A 16,130-nucleotide genomic window follows, 5' to 3' on the forward strand; every position below is an offset into this window, starting at 1 on the left:
ATGCACACTCCTTATGGAATCCACAGTAAGTGATTGGTTCAGAAAATAATGCAATCATGTTAATATAAATGATATTCCAAGCAGAACACAAAAACTTTTCTGCTGATTAGCAGAGAGAATGCCCTGCAGCCCTAGATTGCTGGTAGTTTTCAATTATGCTTATAATAAATTAGTTTTTAATCAATTACACAAAAGGCATTGGCAAGGTCGCTCCCAGCACATTGTCCTAATGTATCAGTAACTTTAGAGAAAATACCTTATGATCTATCCATTTTTAACTGTAAAAAGACAAAAAATAGACAAAAAAATGAGGAAAAAAAACTGTGGTTGCTCATATATTTCCTATTCCTTTAAAGGCAAAATTTTATTGAAGTTCTAATGAAGCTTTGCAGTATATTAAAGAACATTTCTTTTTTTCTAAGTTGGAGCACAATTCAATTAATAAATAATGTTTTAAAATACTTATATTTAAGAAGCTAACATCATTAAAAACGGATCTTACAGATTTGTAGTACTATGGGGATGTGAAGCCAAGAGAAATGCATCTGATAAAGTGAACTGCAGCCTACAAAAACTTATAACTTTTAATAAAATTTTAGTGAAAAAAGTGCTACCAGATTTCAGATGTTTTGCCATCGTAGAATAATGCCTCCTATAATATTCCCATGTCAGTTATATTCCTGACATACAGTATGATCCTTCATTATTAATTCACCTGTATTGCCAGATGAGATCAGATGAAAAATAGTTGTTGTTTTTTTACCCAAACCTGCATTAAATTTTATACACTGATTATAATTACTTGTACAACAATTAAGTCTGTGGCTCTTTGAATCCATTGTCTGGGTGACTTGATCTAGTCTGTTAAGAATTTATTGGTTTTTATTAAAATGGAACTAAATCAGAAACATTAGTGCATATAAAATAAAGCCAAATAAATGTCCTCATAGGGCAGTGGTAGTGAACCTATGGCACGCGTGCCAGAGGCGGCACTCAGAGCCCTCTCTGTGGGCACACACGCCATCACCCCACCCCCACCTCCCCTGCAGACCTCTCCTCACCAGCAGCCCCCCCAGAGGAGAGTTGCCCCCACGCACGGCCCACACAGAGCAGCGCAGCCAAGGATATGGCAGCCAGGCAGTGGGGACAAGACTCCTCCCTCACACCCCATCGTGCACAAATGATGCTGTGGGATGTGGGAAGAGGGCATGGCTGCCATGGCACTGCTGGGCCACCTGACCGATCTGCGGTGGGCCTTGAAGGTGGTGGGTGGCCCTGCGGGCAGGGTAGGGGTGGAGCAGGGGCGGGCAGGGGCAGAGCAGGCAGGCTACGGGGTGGACAGGGGCAATTTTGGGACACTCAGTCTCTAAAAGGTTCACCATCACTGTCATAGGGTGTAATAATTTGAGGATTCTTCCCAAACCACATGTTTGCTTTTCCTCACTTGAGATTATATATTCTCCATTTACAGGTATTTAACAAACTGTGTCTGAATTAGGCATATTAGCATGGTTTAGTCTAAGGATGCTAGACAAATTTAGATAATTTCTTTTCAAGTATCATGGTAAAAGATGATGGACAAAAATGGAAAGAATATTAAGGCAGAAAATATATAACTTTATCAGTATTCATTTAGTTGTTAATTGAATCAATTAAAAGCAGTGCAAACCTTGGGAAAATCAATGATGAACTCTCTCTTAATATATATTTCTACATTCCTTGGTTACTATGAGGTTTGCAATTAACAGTAGTTATTTCTCATCCAAAAAATGCAGCTGAAATTTCAGCTTGATTTAGCAAATGTATTAGCTACTTGTTATTCAGAACTCAAAGTCTCCTACTTTCTACACCAAACTGGCTCCCAATACTACATCTTAAAATATAAGTAACTGCCTCTTGGTTGAAAGGAATACTTGCTAGCAGTGCATATTAAAAGAGAATTCTTTGTTTCAGATTCCAGGACTGGTTTCTAACAATGAGTCATTTCTTTAATACCATATGCATTATTTTAGTATTGTGAGATTAAGTTACTCAACTTCTTTTTCAGTCAGAAAGTTATGTCTTTATTTTCTGCAGTGAAGGAAGAGGGCATTTATCCATCTTTCACGTTACTTCTCATGAGTAAGATTCAAACAGCTTTCTTATCCATCTTCATCTCTCTTAATCAGGGGATAATTTTCTCCTGACTATACAGACTCATCACAGCATTCCAATGTTTGTGTGTGTGTATGTATGTGTAAGGGACGCGGTGGCTCAGTGGGTTAGGACGCTGAGCTTGTCGATCAGAAGGTCAGCAATTTGGCGGGTCGAATCCCGAGTGCCGCGTAACAGAGTGAGCGCCTGTTACTCGTCCCAGCTTCTGCCAACCTAGCAGTTCGAAAGCATGTAAAAATGCAAGTAGAAAAATAGGGACCACTACGGTGGGAAGGTAACAGCGTTCCGTGCGCCTTTGGCGTCTAGTCATGCCGGCCACATGACCACGGAGACATCCTCGGACAAGCGCTGGCTCTTCGGCTTTGAAACGGAGATGAGCACCGGCCCCTAGAGTCGGAAACGACTAGCATGCATGTGCGGGGGAACCTTTACCTTTACCTATGTATGTGTATGTGTATAAACATATATATATATATATGTTTAATTTTCTAGCTGAGGATACTATTTCACTCATTTGAATTCACAGCAATTATTTTCCAAGCATTTATTAGCAGTCAATTATTCAAAGGTATAAAAAGTCATGCAAGAAAATGTAGGACAGGAGTAAATTAAAAAAATCTGCATAATAACAAATACTATGCTGCTCTCTACTGGAAGAGAAAGGTTTACATGTCTTAGCTATCTGGTTTAATTGTTTAAAACAGTTTTCAGAATGGATTTAATCAAGTTCTGCAGTTTTTAGTATGAACATGGAAAGCTATAATGCTATGAACAATAATGTATGTGAGTTGTTGCTTGCCTCTATTGGCTCAACAAGATCTGTCCTGAATAAAGGAGAAAAACAATATGGAAATATAGAAACAGTTTCAATTGCTGACTATGTATGCATTTAACACCCTCTAGGTTTGTTGCAATGTTACTTGTCCACATTTAGGTCTAAATGATCTATTTGTCAACAGCGAATCTCTTTCTACTTTCTACTTTGAATTTTCAGAGTAGCCTGTTGCAAATAAATGATTCCAGTATCTAAAGGGGGGGGGGCTGTCAAAATTAGCAAAAATGAAATGATTATAAATGTTATTGAGTACTTTTATTTTTATCCTACATCTCACCAGATAAAAGATAAATGGGCTCAGGTATAATGACTTCTTGGGAGTGATCTTAATACATACTTTCTAAATTATTAAAAGAAAAGTAGATGGTTGTGTTATGCCCCTAGAACTTGCTAATAGTCTCAGTGCTAATATTTTTTCAAAGGTTTTAAGAATAATTATGTTGTCCACTACTTGGCCATAATAGTGTTGGATGCATTAATTTTTTTAAAAAAATGTGATTAAATTGTTTTCCAGGAAACATATGTTTTTCAACTTGAATTCTGACTCGGTATCCAAATTACCCATTTAATGTGGTTTTATCATGGGAGGCTAGTTTATTAAACTACATGTTTAAACTATGGTTACTTTTTGATCACTTTTAAACACTTTGAAAACCAATTTTTATCCCATTCCTTATTTATTGGTGACTGTTTTATAATGTGCTATAAACGTTTATTGTTTCTTATCAGTTTTAATTTAATTAAAGGTTTTAATGTTAAACAATAGGGTATAGCTAACTAAGAAGATGTGTGTGTGTGTTTATGGTTTGTTTCTGTGTTTGTGTGTGTGTGAGAGAGAGAGAGACAGAAAGAGGGAAAGTTTTTTCAGATAAAAGTATTGATTATAACAGTGATGGGGAACCTTTTAGAGACCGAGTGCCCAAACTGCAACCCAAAACCCACTTATGTATCGTTGGGTCCCAGGTGGGCGTGGCCCATTGGGTGGGCATGGCTGCGGTGGTAATGGCAGCCTAGGTGAGACTAAAAAGTTCAATCAGTCAATTCCAACTTTGCAAGATCTTTTTTTTTCCAGTGAGAAGTTGAGATTGGTTGATTGAGTGAACCTCTTTTTTTTTTTTTTTGCACACGGCGGTTGAGGCCGAAAGCAAAAAGGGTTTATAAAACCCAGCTAAAGTCCTAGGACTGGGGTGATGGCATGTGTGCCCACAGAGAAGGCTCTGCGTGCCACCTGTGGCACGCGTGCCATAGGTTTGCCACCACAGGATTATAAGATATATTGGGGTAGTAGACAGTTGCAGAGCAGGGTGTCTGTAGCTTTCCAAGTACAGTTCTCTCTAGTCCTAGTTAGCCTGACTAATAGTGAAGAAACTGGAAGTTACAGCTCAACACAAGTTGCTCACTTCTGCTTTGGTCTATTAAACTACTGCAAAATTAATCTGCTAAGTTTAAGCAAGTACCTCAAATACTTCTGAGCACAGAAGTGATATTTTCTGTACCTGCAAATGTGCTTAAAATTCAGCATCCTTCTTATGCAAACTCACAGATTTAACCCTGAAGAATGTTCAGTATGGTCAGGATCTCTATCCATTAAAACAGATATAGGGGCAAGAACTCACCTGCAGGAAGTGAAGAGTATTAGTAGAAACTTAGCTCTCAACAACATATGAAGGAGCCAAGAATAATGAGGCAACCCAGCTTTTCTTTTTCATAAATAATTCTGTAAGTCCATTGGTAAGACATCTAAGTGATGACAAGTGTAAATATTAAATATTCAAAATTAACGCCTTGAAATGCTATTACTAACACATGGCAGTTATTGCTGATATTTCTCCTACACTGGTACTTTTAGTACTGAACATAATTTTCTTTGCAACAATGTTTTAAGTATTTTGCTTTTCATTTCCCTGTCTAGTTCATAGCCATGGGGTTCCCATTTCTCATTCAAGTATAATCGGTCCATGCCTCCTTAATTTTTCAAAAACTTAGCAACTTTTTTACTTAAATTATCTCAGATCACCCAACTAGCAAGTTTTCTCTCTATTTTTCTGAAAGTTGCCTAACAACGGGAGGTCCGGGAGATATAAGCTTATTATAGGTTCAGCATTGCCCTTATGGCCAGTAATGAAGTGTGACTTGATTTGCAGAGCAATTTTCAGTAAGGACTATACTTCCAGTGACCAGGTAACAGTGAGCATACATCAAGTAGAGGAAGCCTATCCATTCCTGGTGCCTTAAACTCTTTGAGCAAAATTCACAGCTCACAGTTGTTGTTAGTTGCGAAGTCGTGTCCAACCCATCGCAGCCCCATGGAGAACGTTCCTCCAGGCCTTCCTGTCTTCCACCACCCTCCGGAGTCCATTCAAGCTCACACTTACTGCTTTAGTGACTCCATCCAGCCACCTCATTCTCTGTCATCCCCTTCTTCTCTTACCCTCAACCTTTCCCAGCATTAGGCTCTTCTCCAGTGAGTCCTTCCTTCTCATTAGGTGGCCAAAGTATTTGAGTTTCAACTTCAGGATCTGGCCTTCTAAAGAACACTCAGGGTTGATCTCCTCTAGGACTGACCGGTTTCAGCTCACAGTATCTTTCTCCAAAAAGGTAGAGAAATCATTTTGTCTGTGCAATAAGTACAGGACATTCTTTCACTGAAGCAGGGAGAACTTCATTGTTCTCACTGCATGGAAAAAGGAGCTATTCTAGATCCCTTGTTACAAAAAAATTGGGGATAATTTTTATTTTAATTTTTTGGGTGGGGGGAGAAAAGCATACATGAGCTATAAGTAAATATGTTTGATGTAAAAGAATGCTTTGGCTTTACTTACAGCACTTCTTCCTATAAAAATGCATAAATGTCCATGGCAGAGTACAGTCCAAGCATTTTTCTTTTTGATCACCATTTGTATCAAGAGAAAGTTCTATGATAAGCAATGGCAGTAGCCTTTAGGCTTATGTACCACCCCATCGTGCTTTATAGCAATCTCTGGGCAGTTTACAATGCATTGCCCCCAACAATCTGGCTCCTCATTTTACTGACTTTGGAAAGATGGAAGGCTGAGTCAACCTTGAGCCCCATCAGGATTGAACTCCAGCCTGTGGGTAGAGTTTGCCTGCAATACTGCACTTTAACTACTGTGCCACCAGGGCTCACTGTGATGGTGATTGCCAATCTTTGTGCAAATTCAGAGACATAAAAAAGCAGCACATTACATTAGCTCATATTATAGCCATCTCATCTTAATTGTCATCTAGTCTACATAGTTGGGAAATATTAGAAGCATAAAATGTGAATGGCAAATGGGTGTATATAGCCTCGAGTTTATGCCAAAGCATATCACATAATGAAGGGACGCGGTGGCTCAGTGGGTTAGGACGCTGAGCTTGTCGATCAGAAGGTCGGCAGTTTGGTGGGTCGAATCCCGAGTGCCGCGTAACAGAGTGAGCGCCTGTTACTCGTCCCAGCTTCTGCCCACCTAGCAGTTCGAAAGCACGTAAAAATGCAAGTAGAAAAATAGGGACCGCTATGGTGGGAAGGTAACAGCGTTCCGTGCGCCTTTGGCATCTAGTCATGCCGGCCACATGACCACAGAGACATCCTCGGACAAGCGCTGGCTCTTCGGCTTTGAAACGGAGATGAGCACCGGCCCCTAGATTCGGAAACGACTAGCACGCATGTGCGGGGGAACCTTTACCTTTACCTATATCACATAATCCTTTTTGCATCCACTGCAGAATTTCTGCATGAGTCGTTCAGCATGGTCCGTCATTGATTAACTGAGTGCAGCAGTTCTTATCTTCTGAAATGAATAACAATTGTTTAAATGAAATACCTACATTTCTACAAGTCAGCATTACTATAAGCCACTACAATGGTATATTGCTGAATGCTGCTTGCATTTTATCTTAATCCTGAGTGTTTGTTCCAAAATAAATGTAATAAATTCTGGCACAACACCATAATTTATGATAAGGTTTTCCCCTAAATACAATGCTAGCCCATCGTACTTCTTATTTGTCTGTTAGTGTTGGGATTCACAGCAAGTTGATAATATTAGAAATATCAACTTGTGGGCAGAATCTGAAATGTTTTTTTTAAATATTGTGGCAGGTCATTTGTGGTTGAAAGTTTTCTTCAGTAAAGGTTAGGATTTCTCCAAGTTTGGCTTGCCCGAGGAGACAATTATGTGCAATAGCAGTCAAAAGCATATTCAATGAAAGATGTCCCATTAGGTAAAATATTTCCGTTTAACCCAAATTTCTCTTTCTGATTTAAAATCATACAGAAATAAATTATTGGCCAATTAAAATACTGATTAGCTATTTCAAAGACATAAAACTTTTTCTCACAAATTACAATGTTTCAGTTTCTTGGCAGTACTGAAGTGGAGCAGCCCAAAGGTACAGAGGTTGTAAGAGATGCTGTGAGAAAACTTAAGGTAAGGACATTTTTAAAATACAATATTTATTTATTTATATATTTATTTTTTTTAAAAAATGTCTAGGTGGTAAATGTGTGTCTGTAACTGAAGTACATTGTAAGATCCAATGTGAGTCGGTCACTGGGACCACAGCTTTATTTTTCCAAGTTTTTGAATTTGTGCTGGAGCCCATTTTCAGAGAACCTTTCTTTCTCTCTCCAGAATGGAGAAACATTCTGGAGACAGAGAAGTTTATTTATTTATTTATTATTTATTATTTAGATTTATATACCGCCCTTTCCCGGAGGACTCAGGGCGGTTTACAGGATATTTAAAAGAAAATCAATACAAAAGTTAAAACAATTAAAAAAGATTAAATGAAACCCTGAGAGAAAATAAAAAAACCCAGTTAAAATTAAAATTAAAAATTCTCAGCCTGGGCCAGAGAGCTCGAAGAGCCAGGTCTTCAGGTCCCGGCGGAATGAACGGAGGTTCATTCTAAAGTTCCCAGAGGATGAACTTTAGAACAATTCTGAAAGTTTGGAAGAATAAACCTTTGATCCCAGTGACCGACTCATATTGGATGCTACAATACTATCCTTGGAGATAATCCTTGGATCTACCTTTATTCTCAAAGTACATTGTGTTTATTTTCAAAATATTAACACTGGATTTTGTAATAGTGTAGGTATGTTCATAGCCCTTATTTAAACTGTGGAATCACCAAATCTCTGTTTTGTTTTGTTTTTTACTCTCTCTGCCCCAACATACAGGAAAACCTACTAATAAAGCAAAGTTCATTGCAGCAAATAGGATCAAATAAGAATTCTTCCTTCCAATAGAAATATCTCAGTTAGGACTCTGGGCAAGAATGGTGATTGAAATCTCGGTTATTCGCTCCATCTGGAATTACCCCACCCCATGCCTACATTGGAAATTCATACACAATCCCTCTTTTTGTGAATAGCATTGCATCTGTTTAGTTCCTCTAATATGGATGTACTTTAATGATGTGGACAAAATTCAATATGGGGAAGGGATCATATATTCCACATTCTTGGAAGGAATAAATTCGGTATATAAATCTAATAAAATAAAAATAAATAAATAATGTAATTTGATCCCAGACAGCAGCTAGAGAAGCTATAAAAAGGTATTCATCTTTTGCCTTTTCAGCTATTTTTCCATCTCCCGTTTCTTCCTCTTCCTGACACTCTTCTAGGGATTCCTACTTGAAAAGCAATAACTGAGCTGGGGATCAAATTGCAGAGTCTGGCCATCTTTGTAAACCTAAATTATTTTCCCATATAACAGTGGGTAAAAGTCTGGGCAAAAAAATAATTTATTTTAAACCTTCTATTAAAATCATCAATGAACATCACACTATCCACCTTCTAAGCTAAAGTTACCTACCTTTAAAAATGAAAGCTTTGCTGTGGATAATTTACAGTATTGGTATAATATCGTATAATATTCCTCTATATTTCTAAAATATATTTTCTGAAAATGAATTTAATTTCTCAGGGGTCTGAAAAGTTCTTTCCTTTGTTAGGAAGCTCCTGTGTTCCTCTCAGAGAAAGAGGTATGAATTTTTCAGACTCAGTAAGGTGTACCTTCTGTCTGAGGTCAATGAGCTCTGTCATTGGAAGCCTACTCTTAGTTATCTTGGGATCATTGTTATATCAGACATCTCATAAATGCGAGTCCCTTAGGGTGCAATTATTTGTGAAAGAATCGAATTCTTCTCCTACATGAGCTATCAGAGAGAAATCTACTTTGATTTTTATAGTCTGAAAGGGAACATAGCAAAGCACTATTTTGGTGGAGATAGTGGATAGAATATGGAGTGCCTACTGTTGAGCAATTGATTTCTGCAGCCTGTTTATCACTTGAAAAAAATAACCATGGGAATTTTTATAGATAAAACAACTTATGATGTCAGGATATTAGCCTTCAAGCTAAGCGCTTCAAAACCACCTTTGTTTGTAGTAATTTTAATGGACACACAACAAAACAACCCTAATACTGTTATTCATATATAAATCCTTTCTAAATTATACTGTGTTAGTATTTCAGCTTAGGCATTCAGGAATATAAGCAAGCATCCCCGACAATGGAAAATTCTTTTTAACATCCGTAAGTCACTTTTTATAGATGTGCAATTATTATTCCAATAATCAAATCCATAATCCGATAACCCGTTTTTTTTGTACCTATTAGATAAATGTAGATCCAGCTTATTGTTGGAAATGTGGATTTCAAAAATGCAGCACTGATGCTTATGATGTAGTCTTGTGCCGTAGTGGCTCCTTTTTGGCTAGCAGTTATTTTAAAAATTAGTTTTGATTTGGAAAATTGTTTGGCTTTTGTAGATGGACATGGGATTTTTTTCCCCTACGCCAGACATGTCAAACACAAGGCCCGGGGGCCAAATCCGGCCTGCGAAGTGGTTTCATGTGGCCCGCGAAGCCATCCTGGAAACAGTGAAGGAACGGCCCCCACTGCCTTGGCCCTGGCCCAGAGACCCTCCTTCTGCCAGAGACCCTCAGATCTGTCCCACTCCTGCCCGGGCCCCCATAGGCACCCTTGATGCGAACGATGTAGAGCTGGCCACGCCCACCCAGTAGGCCATACACACTCTAGCCATGCCCACCCAGTAGGCCACGCCCACCCTGGCCATACCCACCCGGCCCCTTGAGGGCAACCACAATGCTGATGCGGTCCTCAATGAAATTGAGTTTGGCACCCCTGCCCTACGCTATATACTGATAACGGCAGGATAAAGAAAATGTCCATTGCTTACTTTTTCAGTGGCAAAAAGATTGGTTGCAAAGATGAATGACATATATTCTCTGTCAATATAAAGTTGACTGAAGAGCTTTCAAGGGGAACGTCAGCAAGATTCTGCTGTTGGAAACATCCTCTTGACTGTTCTTCTATTCTAGCCTTCTCTTTTGAATATCTTGTTTCCTGTGCTCCCTTTTACTTATTTATTTTTCTCCCTACTCAGTCTACCTGATAATGTAAACAAATTTCTTGTAAAATGTTATATAAGCATACGTATAGAACTAACTGAATAGTTTCCAAGTGATGAATATACAGGTCAATTCTTTGTTTTTCTCTTTTTTTCCCCATTTTGCAAACAGTTAAAAACACTGAAAGGTCATAATTACAATATAATAAATAATCATTTATTTCAAAACCCTAAAGGTTAATTGTGTGGCATGCAGTTGAAGCAACACCTGCTGCAGGTTTTTAAAAGTTTTATGTATCTGTCATTAACCTCTATTTGCGGCACAATAATCTGTCAGGTTTAGGGAAGATTGTCCAAAGGGAAAGGGATCGTAAGAGAGAAGATCCTTTTGCAGGCTCCTACTTCATCCATCCTAGAGGAAGGGGATTTACACCATGTCAATTTTGCTCATTTGTATCCAGTGGGCAGCTTCTATAAGATAGATAAGTCATACAAAGTTTTATAAGTAATTATCGGCTTCCTGAGGTGGTCTTGGAAGCAAATGTATAACATGATCACAAATTGCATCATCATACTGTATAATCATGGTGACCTACAATAGCAGTTGTGGCAGTCTCAGTTGCCATTGTTAGGCAAATCCAATGTGGGTGCAGCACCCCATGGTCATGTGATCACCATTTGTGACCTCCTGCCAACTCCCATTGCCTTTGCTTGTCAGAAGCCAGCAGTTCAGTTTCCAAATACTGATCGCATGACCACACGACATCGTGACGGTCCTAGTTGCAAGCCGATTTCCAAGCACTCAAAACATTACTATGGGGATGCTGCAACAGACACAGTTACAAAGAAGTAAATCCCCTCATTCAGTGCCATTATAACTGAATGGTCACTGAATGAGGTGGTACATCTAGAGTCAGTGATGTACCTCTTCAGGAAAGCTTCTGAATCACCAGCTCACATGTCTTGTCAGGATTAATTCTAAACCTCTTTCTCCCCAAACTCCCAAGCTTTGAAACAGTAGGTCAACATTTGTAGGGTACTCTGTTAAATTTTTCATTCCCTGGACCAGGGCTATGCAACCTTGGCTCTTATATGACTCGTGGATTTCAACTCCCAGAATTCCTGAGCCAGCTATGCCATGTTGCTGCCGGTCTTGCTATCCCACGTGGGTGTGTGTGTGTCTGTGCTGATGAAAGGGATGTCTTGTGGCTGCGAGGCTGGAGGTGCTGGTGGGGGGAGGGGGTTGGCACTAATCTACAACCTGGTTGCGTCCATCAAAGCCAGAATGCACTCAGCCTTAAATCCACGGGGCAGCCCCACCCCGCCACCTAGGTGCGCGTGCAAGTGGAGTGCGACATCCCTGCTGGCTGTCTTGCCCTGCAGGCTGACTTCAGCCAGGATGCCGGCACTGGCCGCCTCCTGTGTGCACACCCGGGGGGCAAGACAGAGGCGGCGGGGCAGCTCCTTGCTGGTTCCAGTGGATCTTAGGCTGAGCGTGTTCTGCCTTTGATGGATGCAACCAGGTTGTAGATCAGTGCCAACCCCCCTACCAGCACCTCCAGCCTCTCAGCCACTAGGCATCCCTTTCAACGGGACCACCCTGCCTGCCCACATGGTATAAGAATGGCCAGCAGCAGCATATTAGTGCCGGCAATCTCTCCCCCTCCCATCACCCCTTCCTGAGTGCAGGGGAAGGATAGAGATGAGAAGGTGAACAGAGGGAGGAAGGAAGAGAGGGTGGGAGGGAGGAAGGAACAAAGGAAGGAACAGGGAAAAAGTAATGGAGGGTGAGAGGAAGGAAGGAACAGAGAGGAGAGAAAAAGGGAGGGAGGAAAGAAGGAACGGAGGAAGGAATGGAGGGTGAAAGGGAAGAAGGAAGGAACAGAGGAAGGAAGGGAGGGAGGGTGGGAGGGACCATGTCCCAGTGTGCGCCCCAGTCCCATCCTCCTCTGCCGAAGACTTTCAGATCTGCCCCAGTCCTGCCCAGGCACCCCTGAAGCGAGTAATGTCGACCTGGCCACCCCCACCCAGTAGGCCATGCCCACTCCGACCACACCCCACAAGCCCCCTGAGGGCAACCACAATGCTGATGTGGCCCTCAATGAAATTGAGTTTGACACCCCTACTTTAAATGGAATAATAGTGACCTAAATGAAAGTGCTGGTGGTATTCATAAAACTATTACACTTTTGTACAACTCTTTTGAAACCCATTTGGATAACTTTGGGCCAGTCACACTCTCTAAGCTCAGTCCACCTCGCAGGGGTATTGTTGTGGGGAAAATAGGAGGATAATGAGTATTATGTAGGTTGGCTGCCTTGAGTTACTTATAAAAATAATGAAGGCTATATATAAAATAAAAACAAAGAAGATCTACATTTGGGCAGTAAACCCAGATGCTTGGGTTATACTAGACAGTGTATATTTTTTAAGAAGAAGGTGTCTGTTGATCTAATAACAAAATTGAATCTCAAATATTATGGAACTTTTCTTGTATGTGTTTGAAATCTACAGGCCAATTTATATTTGACAATACTTATATCCATGGCTGGAAGACCACAGAAATTGGGGAAAGGATATGTAAAGATTTGAACTGTTATCTTAAACTTTGGAGTTAATAATCTTGGACCTGGGGATGCAACTGAAGAAGAAAGCACAAAAATTTGGTTTGTGTTACAAGCCAATTAGAAAATAAGAGGAAATTTCAATTAAATTAAAAGCATAGAACTTTATTAATAGAAGGGAATTAATTATAGTTCTACGGTCAATTTAAATGTTTTATCATTTTTTACCTTTTTAAAAACTGTTTAGTGCTTTTGGACTTTTTATCCACTTAAAACACTTGTTTCAATAAAAGGCCATGATGCTTCAAAGAGCTGAACGCATATCAAGAGATGCTTACATGTTCTTCACTTCTGTTAAAATGGCTGTGAAATTTTGCCTTTGCTGAAGCATTGTTCAGTTGTGAGTGCATTATGTTTATAATTAGGGATGCCATAATCCCTTATAATTAATTTAATTCCACAGTCAGAGATAAACAAGTTAAATATATAAAAATGTGACGCTTCCCTCATTTACACTGTGCATTTTTATTTTTACCAGTAGGTGGGGCTGGCGTTCCACAGCAAAAAAGAGTCTCAGGGAAAAAGTTTTTTCAATTTCTTTACCAAATTTTAATTTATCTCTAATAATCAGCATTTCAGTTACTGTATTGCACCAGCCATTGCTTAGTTCCTTGAAAAGTTTCTTTGCATAATCTATAATCCTTCTGCTGCAATATTCAGCTTTACTTGAAATACTTTCTATTTTTTGTATATATAGATTTTTTCCCCCTATGTATTAAACAGAGTATAAATCACAAAAATCAGGGGGCCATAGATGGTCAGAGTGTAGTAGTTCCATAAGTGTTTCCAAAGTACATCTTTCTGAAATAATATTTTCCATAATTTTAAATATTAAATACCTGAAACAGGATATCTAAAATTGGCTTCTTAAAATATGTCGAGTGAAGTCTACCCCAGTCATAAATCAGAGAGATTGTTTGGCTGCAGGTGATAAGTTTGAATGTTTGGAAAAGTACACAATGGCACATGGTCTAGCCCACAGATTTAGCCCAGTTAAAGGGATACATTTTCAATCTAGCACAGGTATAGACAAACTGGAATTCTCCAGATGTTTTAGACCACAGACTCCATCACCTTTCTGGGGCTGTTGAGAAATGTAATCCAAAATAGCTGAAGGAAACGTGATTACCTCTAATTTCTTTCTGTTTGCTGTTTTGCTGTTCTGCTATCATTCAGAGACAACTTTCAGAAATGGGAGGCCTGCTGATATGTTGCATTCACTCCCTTTTCCAAATGATTTTCTTTTTCTTTGCAGTATCAAAGACGTTGGTAACATTTCTGCATGTTGTTTTACTTTCCACTACTTAAGGGAAAGGCTGAGAAAATAAATCAACTTCAAAAGATAATTAGAAACAATGGAACAGGATCACTAATAATAATTTGGCATCAGTTGTAACATCAACTTTTCTTTGTTGGTAATTAATATAGGATGTTATAACATCTATGACATTAGAACATTTTTCTACTTTATTAAATTTTGGGAAACATTTTCTACAACAGAACTTTGCCAGTACAATCTTTCTTATATACCAGACTATAAAGATACATTTGTTGTTGTACTGTTCCACCACAACTCAACAATTGGTCTAAGCCCAATTCTAAGCATAGGAAAGTAAATACATCACTGATTAATTACTAAATTACATAGATTGTGTTACAGAGGCAATAAACAAATGAAAAGAAAACTCTGATGACTATGGAGATGGTCTTAAAGTTGGAATTCAAAAGTCTAGGTAAACACAGGTTGTCTCTGGAAGGGAGAAATAAGTGGGAAAGAAACTCAAGATTGTCCCACCTTGATTTTCTTTTTCTGTTTTTTTGGGGGGAGGGGGAGAGAGAGAGAGAGAAAATCGCTATCAGGTTGCAAGATTGTGTTGTTATACTCTTTAACAGAGTTCGAATAATTTCCTGGTGTGGCCAACCTCCCTTCTCTCAAGTATCATCTACAGGGTCCTTGGAGGCATGGCTTCTCTGTAGCTACCAATGCCTTTGAAATAGTCTCCCACTTGAGATTAGGGGATCCTACTCTTTTACCCTTTCAGAAGGTCACGAAGATCTGTCTCTTCCTGCAAGCATGGGGCCAGGATGGGATTAAGTCAAGTGTAATGTATCTTGTTATGGTTTCCTGATGGGAAGACTACAATATATAATATGTTTTTTATTGATTGCTAAGACTTTTATAGATGCCTAGGATCACTATGAGGTAGGCAGACATAGAAGTTCTTTAAATTAAAAAAAAACATGGAAAAGCTGACATATTAGAGCTAACAAATTCTGTTGAAGTTCTGATTGATCTGAAGAACATAGAAATGGACTGACAATCGTTTCTTCTCTCTAGTAGATCTTGACTGGCTCCTTAATATCCCAGCAATATCTGACTTACTTCTATATAGACATTCTCATCTATTGCCAAGATTATATTCACAAGGATTACCTATCCAGAGTGCAAGGGGAGGTCTCCCATTCTCTCCTTTTTCTGGAGACACTTCGCCAACCAGAATTTACTGTTTGGCTCCTGATCTCTAAGTATAAGAAAACTTAGTATAAATATTGGAATAAACAGAAAAGCAGAATAGAAGTTATATCAGAAGTAAAAAAAATGACAATTGAAATCTGGCTAATCCCAAAATAAGGGAAACTGCTAATTGATTGTACTGTAAGAACATAATATGAGTAAGAACTTTAAAAAATAATTATTTTTCTCTGATTTTCAGTTTGCAAGACATATTAAGAAATCTGAAGGCCAAAAAACACCAAAAGTTGAGTTACAGATTTCCATATATGGCGTAAAGATTCTAGATCCAAAAACAAAGGTAAGAGTCTTCTTATTTTAATTTACCCCTTAAAATTCTAGCCAAGGTAAAATAACTTGTGCCATAATGTGGTTACAACTATATCTTTTTTATTGTCATCCAGTAACTTGTCGTTTGTTTTAAGATATTTTTTCAAAATGAAATAAAAGTTCAGATATCTGGTATGAAATCATTTTTGTTTCTTTCAGAAAATGAATAAATATGCAGCATTCTATAATTGATTACTAGAATACTCTTGAGTTGTTGTTGTTGTTGTTGTTGTTGTTGTTGTTATTGTTATTATTATTATTATTATTATTATTATTATTATTATTA

At 38.7% G+C, this 16,130-nt stretch overlaps 1 protein-coding gene across 2 annotated transcripts in view; it reads left to right on the top strand.

Annotated features, from left to right (window-relative positions):
- GULP1 (GULP PTB domain containing engulfment adaptor 1) overlaps positions 1 to 16,130 on the top strand; it is a 150,829-nt gene that overhangs the window by 111,598 nt on the left and 23,101 nt on the right. For both annotated transcript variants that reach the window (XM_081314156.1, XM_081314157.1), the window contains 2 exons: positions 7,351 to 7,422; positions 15,717 to 15,815. In XM_081314156.1, the coding sequence (XP_081170282.1) occupies positions 7,351 to 7,422; positions 15,717 to 15,815 (171 nt within the window). The remainder of the gene's footprint in view (positions 1 to 7,350; positions 7,423 to 15,716; positions 15,816 to 16,130) is intronic.

This window comes from Vipera berus (genome assembly GCF_964194415.1).
Source record: "Vipera berus genome assembly, chromosome: 1".
Taxonomy (NCBI): Eukaryota; Metazoa; Chordata; class Lepidosauria; order Squamata; family Viperidae; genus Vipera; species Vipera berus.